The sequence below is a fragment of the Sus scrofa genome, chromosome X (genome assembly GCF_000003025.6).
Source record: "Sus scrofa isolate TJ Tabasco breed Duroc chromosome X, Sscrofa11.1, whole genome shotgun sequence".
Classification (NCBI taxonomy): domain Eukaryota; kingdom Metazoa; phylum Chordata; class Mammalia; order Artiodactyla; family Suidae; genus Sus; species Sus scrofa.
The window spans coordinates 20146297-20164496 of NC_010461.5; the positions used below are offsets into that span (position 1 = coordinate 20146297).

General features: G+C 39.7%; 1 protein-coding gene across 2 annotated transcripts in view; it reads left to right on the forward strand.

Annotated features, from left to right (window-relative positions):
* The window catches only part of EIF2S3 (eukaryotic translation initiation factor 2 subunit gamma), a 33174-nt gene extending 16589 nt beyond the window's left edge, over positions 1 to 16585 (forward strand). For both annotated transcript variants that reach the window (XM_003134980.6, XM_021080522.1), the window contains 12 exons: positions 267 to 718; positions 1264 to 1327; positions 2571 to 2698; positions 2789 to 2910; positions 5318 to 5412; positions 6845 to 7003; positions 8065 to 8199; positions 9764 to 9858; positions 10273 to 10417; positions 13428 to 13597; positions 13977 to 14149; positions 15988 to 16585. In XM_003134980.6, coding sequence (XP_003135028.3) covers positions 650 to 718; positions 1264 to 1327; positions 2571 to 2698; positions 2789 to 2910; positions 5318 to 5412; positions 6845 to 7003; positions 8065 to 8199; positions 9764 to 9858; positions 10273 to 10417; positions 13428 to 13597; positions 13977 to 14149; positions 15988 to 16051 — 1419 coding nt within the window. In that variant the 5' untranslated portion in view covers positions 267 to 649 and the 3' untranslated portion in view covers positions 16052 to 16585. The remainder of the gene's footprint in view (positions 1 to 266; positions 719 to 1263; positions 1328 to 2570; positions 2699 to 2788; positions 2911 to 5317; positions 5413 to 6844; positions 7004 to 8064; positions 8200 to 9763; positions 9859 to 10272; positions 10418 to 13427; positions 13598 to 13976; positions 14150 to 15987) is intronic.

Below are 18200 nucleotides of genomic sequence, written 5' to 3' on the forward strand. Positions count from 1 at the left end.
CCATTAGCGCCACCATGGACCACCTCCCTGGCTCTAGAAACCTCTCTGAGAACAAGTTAGACTTTGCTTTTCCCATCTCTGGGTTGAACGTCCGCGCGAGGGCGCCCTTCCTACCGCCCGCCAGCTCAGCGGGCCCCCACCTCCGGGCCCAGAGCCCCAATCACAGACCAGCAGGACCCAGAGCCGATCTCGGCTTACTCAATCATAGAATGTGTAAAGAAGGACTTTCCCACTGTCTATCCTCACACCCCCGATAAAATTCTCAGGTTCCGGGCAACTCTTTGGACCACCCCCACGAGAAACGGATATGGTTACACCCGCGTCCGCGCGCGCGCGTCGGTTGCATCACCCGCCAGCAAGGGGCCTCTCGTGCGGCTGCCCTCAGCGTTGCCTGCACAAATATCCAACAGGACGGCTACGAATAGATCCCGAAACTTCGCCTGGTGTTTTCTAGTCAGCCTGCTGGCAGGCACAATATAAATTCATCAAGATAGAAGTCTAAGCGGCAAGGCCTCCGCTGCGCCGACCATCCTCCTCTCCCAGGCCTGAGCCCTAGTCGGCCTTCCTGCCTCTGCGGCCCCGCCCCGCACGCGGGGGCCTGCTCACCGCCAGGCCGCCGTCAGGGCCACTTCCTTCCTCTCCGGGCAAGATGGCGGGGGGCGAGGCTGGTGTGACTTTAGGGCAGCCGCATCTTTCTCGGCAGGATCTCGCGACTTTGGTAAGGCATTGATCTGGGAGGATGTGGAGTGTGCCCGGGAGTGGGGATGACCAGGCCTCCCGGGAGGGTTTTGAGACAAGGCAGTGCCACGCTGTCGGAAGCGTGGATTTGGGAGGGAGCCCCGAAGCCCGGCGTGCTCGCGCCGCCCCGGGCGCCTCCACCAGCCTGCGAGCTGGGCATGGGGCTGTAAGGTCGTGGACCTGGAGCCCCCCCGAATGCTTGGGCTGGAAAGTCACGGTGTTTTTCACTTCGGAAGGTCTGGGAAGGGAGTGTCTGCATTGTCTTTAATGCAAATGCTCTCAAGGTTGGGGGGATCTCGAGCCTTCACATTTCCCATTGTCAGTGGAGGTGTAGTCTTGTGTAACAACGAAGGACTTTTAGGGCTTCCCAGTCGTCACTGTCGGAGATTGCTTGCACAGGAAAAGCGCTTTAGAAGTGGAAGAGGGCTATTCAAACGGTGGCGAGATGTAGGTAGCAAATGTAAATGTCAAAATTGTGATTCGTCCCATGTTCAGCGATTTAAAATGAAAAATGTTTGATTGCAGGATGTTACCAAGTTGACACCACTTTCACATGAAGTGATCAGCAGGCAAGCCACAATTAACATAGGTAAGCTAAGAATAACTTGGAGGCCTGACTGGATTAATCTCCGGCAAATAATTTTAATCTCTCTCTGTGTGTGATTATCTGAATTACGTGAAGATGCATATATTCAGGTAATACATGTTGAGTTGTTGTGAACAAAGTACCTGCTACATTTTTTGGGGAAGCCCATGTTGCCCGTGCCTAGCTTTCAGACTGGGCAAAGAAGAAAAGATAAAGACATGAAAATTTTAATAGCATAAAGCGATAGATAGTCATGTAGCAGTTTAAAGAAGAGAGAGAAATGTGACTGTACTTGCCACACAGGGTTATTGCAAGGGCAGAGTTTGCAAAAGTTTTGTTTGCTATATAAGCTGTTATTAACTAGAGTATTTTTTCCCTTAATTGGCACCTAGAACTTGAAAGGGGAAGTTAAGTTGACTGAGTGTAAATTTTGCGTATTTGAGAGTCTGTATAAACAACACAGTAAAATCTAGTTAAAAGTAAGGTTCTGCCATGAGGCTGTTAAAAAGTTACATGGTATGTGCTACTCTTTACCGCATTACTCTAATTAATGCTGAGTTTTCTTGTTGTCATGGATTCCTTTTTGCTGTGCCAGATTTACTTATACACATTTACTTTACCCTCACAATGCTGGAAAATTTTCTCGGTACCTAAGATTTCATGTGCTTTTTATCAAATGTTTATTTTAAATGGAGGTGTTCTTTTTTCTTTCTTCCTTCTCTCTCTCTCTCTCTCTTTTTTTTTTTTTTTTTTGCTTTTTAGGCCCGCATCTGCAGCGGCATATGGATATTCCCAGGCTAGGAGTTAAATTGGAGCTGCAGCGGCCTGCCACAGCAACTGTAGAACCCAAGCCCGGTCTGTGACCTACACCATAGCTCATTGGCAATGCCAGATCCTTAACCCACTGAGTGAGGCCAGGAATCGAGCCTGAATCCTCATGGATACTACTTGGGTTCATTACTGCTGAGCCACAACAGGAACTCTGAAGGCACTCTTTTCTGTGATTGAAAACAAGATGGATAGTGTTTATTATGCTGAATATAGATTTTAAACAAGGTAGTCAGTTACATAGAAAGTTCTCTTCAGTCCTGTATCAGATAGAATATAGAGGAGGACACTGAATTCACTTTTGGTTCTGTATCGATGTTTATAGTGAGTTACAGCTTTGAGTTTTCTCTCCTAAAACTGAAAAAATATGTGGTATAACTGAATGCATATGAATTAATTTTTTGTACTTTGTCTATAGGTACAATTGGTCATGTAGCTCATGGGAAATCTACAGTCGTAAAAGCTATTTCTGGAGTTCACACTGTCAGGTTCAAAAATGAACTAGAAAGAAATATTACAATCAAACTTGGCTATGCTAATGCTAAGGTAAGCTGTGTACAGTGAAATTAGAAATTGACTTTAATGTTGAATGTGCAGATAACAAATCCAGTTCTTTTTTTTCATTGAAACTTTTAGATTTATAAACTTGATGACCCAAGTTGTCCTCGGCCAGAATGTTACAGATCCTGTGGAAGTAGTACACCTGATGAGTTTCCTACAGACATTCCAGGGACCAAAGGGAACTTCAAATTAGTGAGGTGACCTCTTTTGTGCTAAAAACACTTTACACTTCATATTTTGTTGTCTTGTGATTTGTGCTTTTTGAAATATTTAGCTGAGATGTTAAACAGTGAACCAAATTGTTAAATGGCTTTCTTTTTCTATTATTTTGTTTTTATTCTTAGTAGTGACAATAAGTTGAAAAGTCAGGTATTTAAACCTACGTTAAATTACACACATGGAAGTTCACCAAAAGAAAAGTATCACATAAGCAGAGTAAAATAGAGGGAAACACATTTTATTGGATGTAAAGGATTCTTTTCACCAGGTTTTCTAAATTTTTCTGTTCCTTAGAGGAACAAAGCCATTCTCAGTCACCTCTCTTACATACCCAGGCTTGTTACCCATCTGTTTTCTGAATATGATTGCATGTAATTTTTTTTTCTTTTTGCCCGAGCCTGGGGCTTGTGGAAGTTCCCAGGCCAGGGATCAAACCTGTGCCACAAGAGAACTCCTGCATGTACTTACTCTTTATCAGAGGATACTGACATCCACCTAGAGATGTTTATGCGGGTTGGGGATGTTCCACAGGGAAATTTTAGATCTGGGCAAATCTGGGACTAGGGATAAGTAAATGAGACATAAAATTTAAAGGGAGGGAGAATCCTAATAAGCCTCAGTAATCAAGTCAAGTAACATTTTAATATGATTTTTGAAAGTAATGCAAAGAAATCATAAACAGTATCATTTAAAAAAATAAAGACAGGCTCAAATTACTTTTTTTTTTTCTCTCTTTCTGTGGGTTTTTTGGTTTGTTTTTGGCATGGCATTTTTGCTAATCCTGTTTTCATTTAAATTTTTGGTAGTTCTTCATGGATTTTTTTTGCAAGATTTTTTGTTTGTTTGTTTGTTTAAGTATTAAATTTAAATATTATTTGTCTTGATCACTGGGATTTTGGGGCACCCCTTTAAATTTTGCATCGGGAGTGAGTGCCTCACTTGCCTCACCCTAGTTGTAGCCCTTATCAAGGATCAGAAAACTTTTTCTGCAAAGGACCCAATAGTAAATACTTTCAGCTTTGCAGGCCATAGCTTCTCTTTGCAACTACTCATTTCTGCTCTTCAGTTATGAAAGTAGACGTGATTTACATGAGTGGTTATGGCAGTGAGCCAGTTTGCTGACCCCTATTTTAGATCGTAAGTGTGAGCATACAACTATTAAAAATAATATTTCTGAATGAGTAGCATAATTTTGGTAAAATTGTGCTGCCATCTCCACTTCAGATTGACAATTTCAGCTTTTCAAAATACTAGTGAAATATTTGGCAAATTTTTTTAGATAGCAGTGCCCATTCTTTTAATAGTGTTTGTGTTTTAGCTTTCACATCAGTGACATTCCCAGTATACACTGTACCACATTTACTTGTATTGGATTTGGGAGTTTCTGTCTCTTCAGGTATTTCTACACATAGCTAATTTCATTTGCTTTGTAATGATCTACAGTGATTTTACTCTCAGCCAGTAGGTAATCTTTTGTTATTCTTTTCATACTTTTTCTTCCAGTTTTATTGAGATATAATTGACATAGAACACTACATAAGTTTAAGTTATTCAGCATAATGATTTGACTTACATCATCAGGAAATGATTATCACAATAAGTTTAGTGAATATCCATCATCTCATATAGATGTAAAATTAAAGAAATAGAAAAAGAATTTTTACTTTTGATGAGAACTCTTAGGATTTACTCTGTTAATGACTTTTATGTATAATATACAGTGGTGTTAATTATATTTATTATATGTTACACCCTAGTACTTGTTTATGGTATAACTGAAAGTTGGTAACTTTTGACTGCTTTTATCCGATTCCTCCTCCCCCCAACCCCCACCTTTGGTAACTGCAAATCTGATCTCTCTTTTTTTTTTTTTTGTCTTTTTGCCATTTCTTGGACTGCTCCCGCAGCATTTGGAGGTTCCCAGGCTAGGGGTCGAATCGGAGCTGTAGCCACCAGCCTACGCCACAGCCACAGCAATGTGGGGATCCGAGCCGCGTCTGCAACCTACACCACAGCTCACAGCAACGCTAGTTCCCTAACCCACTGAGTAAGGCCAGGGATCGAACCCTCAACCTCATGGTTCCTAGTTGGATTCATTAACCATTGAGCCACAACGCGAACTCCAAATCTGATTTCTTTTTTTATGAGTTTTTTCTTTGGTTTTGAAGTATAATTGAGCCAGTAGATCATCTTAATTTCTAAGGTCTAGAAACACCAAGTCCTGCTACCACTTGACTTCATAGAAATAAGAATTATTTCCATATTCTTAGTGCATATTCGCATGTAATATTCGTATTCTATATTTAAAGGGATTTAATTTTAGGAAATCTTGAATATCGAAGCATTGATTAATTTTAGGACTGATTGTTATTTCTCAATTGTTAGACATGTTTCCTTTGTTGACTGTCCTGGCCACGATATTTTGATGGCTACAATGCTGAATGGTGCCGCAGTGATGGATGCAGCTCTTCTGTTGATAGGTAAACTCAGCAGAATTGGTTTGGATGTGGAGCAAGTCCAAGATGGACTATTTAGAGGGAAACTAAGGTCTTTATGGGCCATATCCAGTACCTACAGGTGGCACAAATGGGAACTAACATGTCATCTGGGATGACATTCTTTAATGCTGGCTATCACAAAATACTAAACAAGATAGACCTGGGGTTCATGTCTTGTGAGAATTCTTAATGGTGGTATATATTTGAAAAAGTCGGTAGTACATTTTCCCCCCTTAGATCACGTGAAATGATTTATTATTTTAGTTTGTATTTACATGTACATGTATTTATGTGTGTATCTGTGTCTGTCTTTGAGCTGTCTACTGCAGCATTGGTGTGTAATGGTTTTATTTAGATGCAAATGTGATTCATAATAAGTGCTGAAGTCTAGATGAATTGGGGTTTTCAAGACTGGGGTTGTGCTGCCTTCCTTACGTGAGCTGTCAAGGTTTTGTTGCTTTGGGATTTAATTTTTAAAAGTATGCCAAATGGATATAGTACAGGACACTTGAACATCACTAGTTGGGGATGATGGTTGTTGGAGTGCCCAATAACACACGCTTATTTCTTTATAATACCACCATTATTTTTAGTGTTTGTCCCTCCCTTTGTTAGGGAGTAATGTCTGATCAAAGTTGAAATTCCTGGTCTGTATTAAGTGTTGTCCCCCTTTGTTTGGTAAATGGCTGCACCAGCAGCCTATGGAAGTTCTGGGCCAGGGATCGAATCCAAGCCTTAGCTGCAGCCTATACTACAGCTGCAGCAGTGCCAGATCCTTTACCTGCTACACCATAGCGGGGACTCCCAAGGGTCTTCATTCTTAATTACTCTTCTGCCTCTTAGGAGCTTGACTGAGCAAGAACATAACTAAGACTGAATAGAGCCAGAGGGCTATACCTTATGCCTAAGCAAAAGCTGAGGGCAGACCCTGAGATGCCAGACTTGTTGATTCCAGACTTCTTGCTGAGGACCAGGAGTGAGAGCCAAATGAACAGGAGGAGCTAGTGAATGCAGGCACAGAAGGTGAAGCAGGAGCAAAAGGTGGATGCTTGGCAGTGATCCAGGACTTTGGCCTTGAATAGAGCTTAGGCATTCAAGCGTTTCCTTTATTAGATAGCAGCTAAATTTTTTGGTAGTTAAATACACATAAAATTTATCATCTTGTCTGTTTAAAGTATACAGTTGAGCGACATTAAGTACATTCACAGTTTTGTACAAGCATCACCACTATTTAGTTCTACAACATTTTCATCACCCCAAAAAGAAACCCTGTGCCCATTAAGCTATTACTCTAATCCCCCTCCTGTCAGCCCCTGGCAACCACTGATCTGCTTTCTGTCTCTTACGGATTTGCTTATTACAGCAAATATTTCTAGCTAATTCTCAAACATCTTTTTTATTCTTCATCATCTAGCTGGTAATGAGTCTTGTCCTCAACCTCAGACTTCTGAACACCTGGCTGCTATAGAAATCATGAAACTGAAGCATATTTTGATTCTACAAAATAAAATTGACTTGGTAAAAGAAAGCCAGGCTAAAGAGCAGTATGACCAAATCCTTGCATTTGTACAAGGTAAGAAGCCAAGAAGTCATAATATCTAATAAAAATCATCCGCAGTGACAGTAACATAAGTAAAAGCATTTTTTAAGAAAACTTAAGCCTTAAACTGTTTTTTACTAAACTATTTTTTTAGAGTAGCTACTTTCATAATTGGAACTGATAGTGATGATAGTGATTTATTTTATCTCTTAGTGTTCCTTTCTTTTTTTTTTCTTTTTTTTCTTTTTTTTTTCGCACTCTTTAGGGCCTCACCCATGACATATGGAGGTTCCCAGGCTAGGGGTCAAATTGGAGCTGTAGCCACCGGGCTACACCAGAGCCACAACAACGCAGGATCCAAGCCACGTCTGTGACCTATACCACAGCTCACAGCAACGCCAGATCCTTAACCCACTGAGCGAGGCCAGCGATCAAACCTGCAACCTCATGGTTCCTAGTCAGATTTGTTAACCACTGCGCCATGATGGGAACTCCGAAAACATTTTATTTTTGATACTGGTTTCTCTCTTAGCCTTTTTTTTTTTTTCTTGTTAGAAAGGTTGACTTCCTATGAACCCAGTTCTCTCATCACAAAAAAAAAAGAATAAATCATTTTGATTAAAATCTCATTATGTTTGGTCCCTTTCTTTGACCAGCCTGTTTGACATATAATTAATAAGGAGCAAATATTATGTGCCATTAGTTTTTGATTAGCACTCTGTAATTTTATCTTGACATTTATTGGGAGGTTAATTACATGTTACTAAAAATCTTTCAACTAGTAAATTGCTCTTTCCCAGGAGTGTTAGTGTTTTATTTCTTTAAAGTTTTATTATTTTGCTACATTAAATATATATATTAACATATTTTGACATTTTTTTTCCCTTAAACGCAGTAGTATTCATTTTTAGGAGTAAAAGCAAACAGAATACTGACATTTTTCTTAAAAGAGTTAGCATTTTCTACCTGTTGCTGGCATTTGTGTGGGGATGTTCAGGCATCTATTTTAATAATCTTAACTGTTCCCTGTAACATGTAAAGAAGAGGTTTTGTAAAACTGGAGAATTTTGATCTTTCTGAATTTTGTTGTATAGGTACAGTAGCAGAAGGAGCTCCTATTATTCCTATTTCTGCTCAGCTAAAATACAATATTGAAGTTGTCTGTGAGTACATAGTAAAGAAAATTCCAGTACCTCCAAGAGACTTTACTTCAGAACCCCGACTTATTGGTAAGTGATAGGATATGTGTGATCTTTTCCACATTGGTGATTCTTCTTTAAGGGTGTATAATAATATTTCTTCTTTCTGCAGAGATGATAATAAATTACAATCTCCATAAAAATTTTTTTTAAATCACTTAATTCTGAAATTGTATTGGCAATGCTAGATGAGAGAGAGTCTTGAATATAGAAAGAATTTTTAGCCTTTTTGTGCTCAGTCTGTGGTATATTACATGATTAGATGGGGTAATACAATATCTATGGAATTATGTTTTAGTTAGCAACAAGAACTCCCATACAAATAATTTCATTGTAATTAATGAAGATATTCACGTCTTTCATGCATTTAAGTTCATAATACCAGTGTTGCTCCAATTTGATCATCTAGGCTTGTTGTTTCTAGATAAATGTAGGAGCCTTTTCAGAACAGACGTTTGAACTCCTCTTGGCGTTCATCCAGGACATCTGTGTGTTGTGGGTGATTCTCACACTTTCTCTTGGGTGATTGTGATACGTACCCCTTGTTAATAGTCACTGCTCTCAGGACTGAAGTTCAGGTCACATAGTCCTAGGGTTGTTTTGAAGTTTTTGTTTTTGTTTTTTTGTCTTTTTGTCCTTTTAGAGCCACACCCACAGCATATGGAGGTTCCCAGGCTAAGGGTCTAATCTGAACTGTAGCCACCAGCCTATGCCAGAGCCACAGCAGCACCAGATCCGAGCTGCGTCTGTGACCTATACCACATCTCACAGCAACGCCAGATCCTGAACCCATGAGCGAGGCCAGGGATTGAACCCACAAGCTCATGGTTCCTAGTCGGATTCGTTTCCCCTGTGCCATGACGGGAACTCCTGTTTTGAAGTTTTAAAACTAAATTTTTATTGCAGGGGTCATATAGCATAGAGTTACATGGAAAAAGGTCCACAATTTCCCTGCTTGCCCCTTATCCCTGAAGTAACCAGAGGTAACAATTGGCAATTGGTGTGTATTATTCCCATACCTTTCTCTTTATTTATGTCATCGTGTCTAAACATATGTGTTTCTTGTTTTAGTTTTTGTTTGTGGAAGGGGGGCTCAAACTATGCTTTACTAGTTTTTTTCTTTTTTCCTTAACAGCATATGAAGGTTTTCTTTCTTCCTTTTTTTTTTTTTTTTTTTTTTTTTTTTTTGTTGCCACACCTGTGGCATGGGGAAGTTCCCTGGGCCAGGGATTGAACCTGTGCCCCAGCAGTGATCCAGGCCTCTGCAGTGACAACACCAGATCCTTAACCCACTGCACCATAAGAGAACTCCCTCAGATTCTTTTTTAATAGTTTCATGATACTCCATACAATGGATGTAACATAATATGTCTTTTATCAGTGAACTTTTTACGTTATTTCCATTTTTTCCATCATAATTCAGGCTGCAGTAAACTTAGTTGAAACAGTAGTATTAGATTTTGTCACAAAGTCACCCTTGTGTAAATCTTGTGTCTACTGTTTTAGAAAGGTTAACTTAGAAAATCAAGTTTTCCTGAAGATAAAGTGAGTAGAATTGATTTTAATTTGTTTTTGGTTTTTTTTTTTCTTTTAGTTATTAGATCCTTTGATGTCAACAAACCTGGCTGTGAAGTTGATGACCTCAAGGGAGGTGTAGCTGGTGGTAGTATTCTAAAAGGAGTATTAAAGGTAAACTGGTTTTGGATGTTGTGTTTTTGTTTTGTTTGTTTTTCCCTTGTTTTAGGAAAATAGTGTGGACATTCCAAATTGAAAAATAGTTTTTTCTTCATGGTGTCTAGTACTTGATACAGATTTCTTTTTTACTAACTATTATGTCTTTTGAGTTTGTCTAGTCTCTAACTTCATAAGCTCCTGTGAATATGGAGCACATTTTATATGGTGATAGGCTTGTATGGTAGATAGTTAGAAACAGTCGGATGGTTTTGGCTTTGAAGATCTCTTCCATATCTTTTTTTTTAATAGTGATCTTTTAAATAGAGAAATAATTGCTTTTCAATTTCATGGTCTTCCTGATAAGACTTTTTATATGTAATGGAAATGATATTTCACAGTAATGCTGATTACTCATTTATATTTTTACAGGTGGGCCAGGAGATAGAAGTCAGACCTGGTATTGTTTCCAAAGATAGTGAAGGAAAACTCATGTGTAAACCAATCTTTTCCAAAATTGTATCACTTTTCGCAGAGCATAATGATCTTCAGTATGCTGCTCCAGGAGGTCTTATTGGTAAGGATTTTCCTCTCATCCCTACTCTTAATTTGCGGATATTCGTGGAACATTTCATGATAAAAAGATTACTCATAAAGATAGATACCGATTTTTAATTTGATGTTTAATGATTGAATGAGGTAAGGGAACATATATGTGGTTCAGCTTTTGATTTTAGGTCATGAGATGGTTTCATGTGTTTGTAAAAATTATTTTTATATTTATTTATTTATTTATTATGGCTTCACTCATGGCATTGGAAGTTCCTGGGCCAGGGATTGAATCTAAGCCATAGCTATGGCAACACCGGCTACTTTAACCCACTGTGCTGGGCTAGGGATTGAGCCCGAGCCTCTGTAGCGACACCAGCCACTGCAGTCGGATTCTTAACCCACTGTGCACAGTTGGAACTCCCTGTAAAAATTCTTTTTAAACATAAAGGAAAGTACAGTTTGGGAGTTCCCTTGTGGCTTAGCAGGGTAAGGATCTGGCAGTTGACACTGCTGTGGCTGTCGTTATAGCTGTGGTGTGGATTCGATAAAAAGTAGCTCCTTTTTAGCAGTAACAAAAATGTTTTATGGCCTAAAATTTAAAATAAGTATATACATATATGCACATATGTATAATGTATATATTATATTATACTTCCATGGTTTTGGGGGCAGGGTGGGCTGTTCGTTGTTTTTTTTCCTTTTTAGGGCCCCACCCACGACATAGGGAGGTCCCCAGGCTAGGAGTCCAATTGGAGCTACAGCTGCCAGCCTACACCACAGCTACAGCAACATCAGATCTGAGCTGCATCTGTGACCTACACCACAGCTCACGGTAATGCCAGATCCTTAACCCACAGAGTGTGGCCAGGGATTGAACCTGCAACCTCATGGTTCCTAGTCAGATTCATTTCCTCTGCGTCATGACGGGAACTCCTTGTTTTCATGTATGTTTTGCAAATAGAAAGTTACCCACAAATTTTAGTGAGTCATGTCAGATCATAGTTACAATGATCTGACATGACTTTTTTTTTTTTTGGCCACCCTGTGGCATATAGGGTTCCCGGGTCAGGGATCAGATCTAAGCTGCAGCTACCGCAATGCCGGATCCTTATCCCATTGCACCACAATGAGAACTCTGAAGATAACTTCCGTTATGTAGGCATTACTGAGATAATTTGTGGATTTTCTGTTTTCATACAGTAGTGTATTAGATATCCAGAAAAAGGCAAACTACAGTGAGAATTATAGGTATTATAATTTCGAATTAAGGAAGAATATGTTTGGTGAAGGACTTTGTCTTTTTTTTTTTTTTTTTTTCTTTTCTTTTCTTTTTTTGTCCACACCTGAGGCATATGGAAGTTCCTGGGCCAGGGATCCAATCTGAGCCAGAGCTGCAACCTGCGCCACAGCTACAGCAATGCTGCATCCTTAACCCACTGTGCCAGGCCGGGGATTGAACCAGTGCCTCCATAGAGACAAGCCAGGTCATTAACACATTGTGCCACAGTGGGAACTCCTGGATTTTGTCTTTTTGTTCTCTGGTGTTTCGCTGTTTAATTCGTTATTCTCTTCTACAGTATTTTTTTGTATCCTATAATTAAGAGTTTACTATGTATAATTTTTTCTTTTTCTTTTTTCTTTTTAAAGATAAGGAAACTCTGGAAACTAAAAATTTAACTTATGGAACTTTTTATTATTTATTTATTTATGTATTTATTTTTTGTCTTTTTGCTGTTTCTAGGGCTGTTCCCGCGGCATATGGAGGTTCCTAGGCTAGGGGTCTAATTGGAGCTTCAGCTGCCGGCCTATGCCACAGCCACAGCAATGCTAGATCTAAGCTGCGTCTGTCACCTATGCCTCAGCTTATGGCAGTGCCAGATCCTTAACCCACTGAGTGAGGCCAGGGATCGATCCCACTCATCGAGGTAATAGATACTGGTCCAGATCTTAGTCTCCTGGGCCACAATGGGATCTCCTGCCTTTTTAGAATTGAAGTATATTTGCTTTACCATGTTGTATTTTAGGTGTATAGTAGAGTAACTGTTATTTATACATACATACATACACACACAGTATGTATGTATTCTTTTTTAGATATTTTTCCACTATAGGTTATTAAAGAAATTGAGTATAGATCCCTGTGCTATTAGGTCCTTTTTGTTTACCTATTTTGTATATAATAGTGTGTTTTTAAAATATCTTTTTGATCAGTCTTACAGGGGAGAAATGGCAGGCAAATATTCTGCAAACTACTCATTGTGAATATCATATGTCTTCAACCTTTTTTTTTTTTTTGGTCTTTTATGGAGGTTCCTAGGCTAGGGGTTGAATTGGAGCTGTAGCCGCCGGCCGACGCTGGAGACACAGCAATGCGGGACTTGAGCCGCGTCTGCAACCTACACCACAGCTCACGGCAACGCCGGATCCTTAACCCACTGAGCAAGGCCAGGGATCGAACCTGCAACCTCATGGTTCCTAGTCAGATTCGTTAACCACTGGGCCATGACAGGAACTCCTCTTTTCAACCTTTATTAAGGATATTCAGACTCATTTTTTATTTAGGCTGTTATCTCTGTTTGTCCTTTGCTTAAAATTTAAATCAAAGGAAGATTTCTGTTCTCAAATGACCAACTAACCTGTGAATCTGCAAATCTGTTTCTTCAGATAAAACAGATATTTTGGGAACTCCCCTGTAGCACAGTGGGTTAAGAATCTGACTGCAGTGGCTTGGGTTGCTTGTCCCAGCACAGTGGGTTAAAGGATCCAGTGTTGCCACTGCTGTGGTGTAGGTTGCAGCTGCAGCTCAGATTTGATCCCTGGCCTGGAACTTCCATATATGCCATGGGTGCAGCCATAAAAAGCAAAAAAACAAAAAACAGGTATTTTGTTGCATCTATGTACCTGTCACATGAGTATGAAAATGTAAGTGTATTTAAAGTGTATAGGTATGTGCTGTACTTGGTTGGCTAAATTTTTTGAGTAAACATCTTTATAGAAATAAAATGTTGGACTCTGTATATCTTATTCTGTATCAGGAGTTGGAACAAAAATTGACCCCACTTTGTGCCGGGCTGACAGAATGGTGGGACAGGTACTTGGTGCAGTTGGAGCTTTGCCTGAGATCTTCACAGAATTGGAAATTTCGTATTTCCTGCTTAGACGGCTTCTGGGTGTACGCACTGAAGGAGACAAGAAAGCAGCAAAGGTACGTGCTTTCTGTAATTCCTAGTCTAGAAAAAGTGGTAGTGATGTTAAGGCCAGTTTTGAGTGAGGTTCATTCTTTTCAGTTAACATGGGATTAAGGAAAAAGGTAAATAAATTTGACTTCCTGGAAATTGAAAACTACTATATGGCAGTCAGTTTAAAATAAAACAAAACACGAAACAGTATGTCACGTGTGACAGTGATATGATAATTTCTGTAATTTGTATGATTTTTTAAAAAAAGTCTTAGTGAGATTAGGCTGACCAAGGTGAAAAATTGCTGACATCTTTTGTTGGCAAGGTTGTAGGAAAATAAGCAGTCATTTTTGGAAAGCCTTTTCTTGATTTGGGGTGTTTTTTTCCCCCTCTTTGTTTCTCTAGGTGCAAAAGCTGTCTAAGAATGAAGTGCTTATGGTGAACATAGGATCCCTGTCAACAGGAGGAAGAGTTAGTGCAGTCAAGGCTGATTTGGGCAAAATTGTTTTGACTAATCCTGTGTGCACAGAAGTAGGAGAAAAAATTGCCCTTAGCCGAAGAGTTGAGAAACACTGGCGGTAAGTTTATTACCCTATGTCACTGTCTGGGAAAACAAACAAACAAACAGAATGATCAGTTTTCTTTCTTTTTTTTTTTTAAGGGCAGCACCCATGCCATATGGAAGTTCCTGGGCTAGGGATAGAATCAGAGCTGCAGCTGCCAGCCTATTCCACAGCTCACAGCAACACTGGATCCTTAACCCCCTGAGTGAGGCCAGGGATCGAACCTGCATCCTCATGGATACTAGTTGGCTTTGTTACTGCTGAGCCACAATGGGAACTCCCTGATTTTACTCTCTCATGTGATTATACTATTTGCTTTTAGAGACATACTAATTTCCATTGTATTTTAAACTAAGATTAAATAATAACCTTTTAAAAACTCTTTAACATGGATTATATTATTTTCAGAATGATGCATTTCCTAGATAAAATAAATTTTAAAAGAAATGGTTGATCTTTTTGTATCTGTCTAATCATAAGAGGATTCTCTCCAAATGAAATTGTAGATGTTGCTTAAAAATTAGCACATATGTTAAAATTGATAAAAGAAATTATAGCATTTGAATAATCCTTATATTCTTTAGATTTTGGGTGGTGTGTGTGTGTGTGCTGTACTCACAGCACGCAGAAGTTCCCAGGACAGGGATTGAACTTGTACCACAGCAGTGACCCAAGCAATAACAATGCCAGATCCTCAACGCGCTGAGCCACACAAGAACTAGATTTGTTTTTGACCCATGCTTAGGTAAGTTTTGTTCTAGAAGCTACAGTTGAAGCAACAATCTAGCCTGGCCATTGATTAGAACAGACATTGAAAGACAGAAAGGACAGAAATCCCTCTGCTCTTCAAAGTAACCTGTTTATAGACTCTCTAGTCCTCTAGGTTGTCTCTTAATTCCATTGCCACTTAAGGTCACGATAAAGCCATTTATCATGTGATCTGTTGAGGTGCTGTGAGTGGTTTAAAAAAAAATTTTTTTCCGGAGTTCCCATTGTGGCGCAGTGGTTAGTGAATCCGACTAGGAACTGTGAGGTTGGGGGTTCGATCCCTGGCCTCGCTCAGTGGGTTAAGGATCTGGCGTTGCTGTGAGCTGTGGTGTAGGTCGCGGACACGGTTTGGATCCCATGTTGCTGTGGCTCTGGTGTAGGCCAGCAGCTACAGCTCCAATTTGACCCCTAGCCTGGGAATCTCCATATGCTGTGGGAGCGGCCGAAGAAAAAGACCAAAAAAAAAAAAGACAAAAATTTTTTTTTCCAAGGAGGAAAAGGGAATGAAATTTAAAAAAAAAAAAAAAAAATCAGACTGCGGTGGTTTGTGTATTGACATGATTCCTTAGGCAGACTGGAAGGTCTTTCACAAGCGGTTCTGAAGGGCTAGGTATACTGTGATTGAGTGAAGATGAGCATATGTATAGTAGCAACCTTTTGTTTGCTTTTCCTGTTATTCATTGTGGCTGGAGCCCATCCCTTTAGGTCTAAGAAGATAGTGAGCTTTCTTTATGGAGGAGCAGGTTTGGGGAACAAAATCAGATTTAGCAGATAGGTGAGTAAAACTAGTTATGTCATGGAGTTCCCGTCGTGGCTCAGCGGTTAGCGAACCCCACTTAGCATCCATGTAGACGAGGGTTCAATCCCTAGCCTCGCTCAGTAGGTTAAGGATCTGGCGATGCCATGAGCTGTGGTGTAGGCAGACGAGGCTGGGATCCATTGTTGCTGTGACCCTAGCATAGGCTGGCGGCTACAGCCTTGGGCGTGGCTCTTTAAAAACAAAAACTAGTTATGTCATGTCATTGTGTAGTAATGATAATGAAGTGGATGTAAAATTCATGATTTATTTTATTTTCACTTTGCAGTTTAATTGGTTGGGGTCAAATAAGAAGAGGAGTGACAATCAAGCCAACAGTAGATGATGACTGAAGAGTTAAATAATGGATTTGGATGAAGTTGGAATTTCTCTTAACAACCTAGGGGTATATTTTCAAAGCAATAGTGGGGAATTAATTTCACAGCTCATTACCTTAGTAGTAGCTGTAAGGTTTTTCTCATTTTTTGGTGATGAAAATTTAACCTCTAGTACTAAAATACAGTCTGCAATAAATGTAAAAATTGGCATCATGTTGGATCAGTCTACATTTTACCAGAAATTAATCATTCCCAAATAATGTCTAATTTATATATCAGTGCAGGTTTGAAATGAAACTGTTTGCTACAATCAGCCTTTGCTGTAGCACACATGCCACTGAACCTACTCGAAAATAAAGTTCTTCTTCTTATTTTTCATGATTCATCTTTGAGTAGCTCCAGGCTTAAAGCATTATTGTGTCAGTAAAAACTTGAAGACAAATCCTTGAAGACCAGCTGCCCTCCGTTTGCCCCATATTTTGTTGCTTTTCCTGTTTAATTTTGAGTGAAAAAAATTAATAAGTTCAAATAAAATTATCCTTTAGGGCATGAGGGCTCATTCCCGTGAACACACTTTTCTTTCCCCTTCCTCTTTTCCTGAACTGGAACCTAGGAAACTAGAGCCTGAAGTTCTCATCCTCTTCCTTGCTGCCCTGCGATTGTTCCTGCACTGCTTTACACCTGAGACCTGACCGCCTTCCCCCATTGGAAAGTACTGTTAACACCAGATGATTTTAGTTAAGTAACAAAGATCTTTCTAGGTCTTATTTTATGTTTTCCTTAACTGCTTCATAGATTCTAATATTAGTGATCTTTGGAACTTTGGAGAGGTAAAAGATGTTGGAAAGCAAAGAGTGTCTTTAACTTACTCTCCATATTCCTACACTTTTCCCATGCTGTGCATTTTAATTTCTGTTTATTTTCTGTTTCCTAAAATTGTGTTAAAGCAGTGGTTCTTAACTGACCAATGTTGGAATTGTTGCAGAAGCTGTAAAAGAGAATAGATGCTCCTTATGCAATTCTGATTTAATTGGCTTTGGGTGGAGCCCCAGTGGTTTGTTTGTGGTTTTTTTTTTGTTTTTTGTTTTTTTTTTTCTTTTCTTTTCATTTTGGTGCCTGTGACATGCAAAAGTTCCCAGGCCAGAGATAAAACCCATGCTCCACAGCAGTGACAATGCCAAGATTCTCCTGCTATGCCACCAGGGAATTCCTTAGGTGTTATTTTTTAAAAACTTCATGTGGGAGTTCCCGTCGTGGCGCAGTGGTTAACGAATCTGACTAGGAACCATGAGGTTGCGGGTTCGGTCCCTGCCCCTTGCTCAGTGGGTTAACGATCCGGCGTTGCCGTGAGCTGTGGTGTAGGTTGCAGACGCGGCTCGGATCCCGCGTTGCTGTGGTTCTGGCGTAGGCCGGTGGCTAGAGCTCCGATTTGACCCCTAGCCTGGGAATCTCCATATGCCGCCGGAGCGGCCCAAGAAATAGCAACAACAACAACAAAAAAAGACAAAAGACAAAAAAAAAAAAAACTTCATGTGTTGAGAAATAAATTTAGGAAAGTCGAGAAGTTGGTGTATCAAATAACAATCTTACTGAGTTTTGGTAGTCTGATAATGTTTAGTGTGCTTTTCTTAAATTTGTGTTTAAAATGGGACTTGATGTCACAGTGGTAACATTGTGCTTTTTTAGGGCATTGAACCTGTGGGGCTTTACAGACATGTAGAAACTGTCGCCCTGAATTAAGTTTGTAAGTTTTGAGAGATCATATTACTGTTAGGCACATGCTTGCTTGACTTTGAAGTGTTATATAGCATGAGGAACACACTTAAATGAAGCAAAGTTTTAATCTAAGCATTAATTTTATGTTTAACATGTCCCCAGGTGTTTTGTAAACGCCTTCTACCAGACTGTTATTGATGGAAGTACACTCAATTTATAAATCCTGTTGGCACTCCTGTTGAGATATTTTTGGAATCTGACCAGTTCTGACCATCTCCACTGCTCCTGTCGTAGTCCAGGCTACCAGAGGCTTTCACCTAGAATAGTGACTGCCCCCACTGCAGTCTGTTCTCAGCACAGCCAGAGTTACCCTTTTTGTAAAAGAGAACATTATGTGCAACTCTGATAAATTGTGAAGTTTGTCTCACAGAAATAGGGGACATGAGGA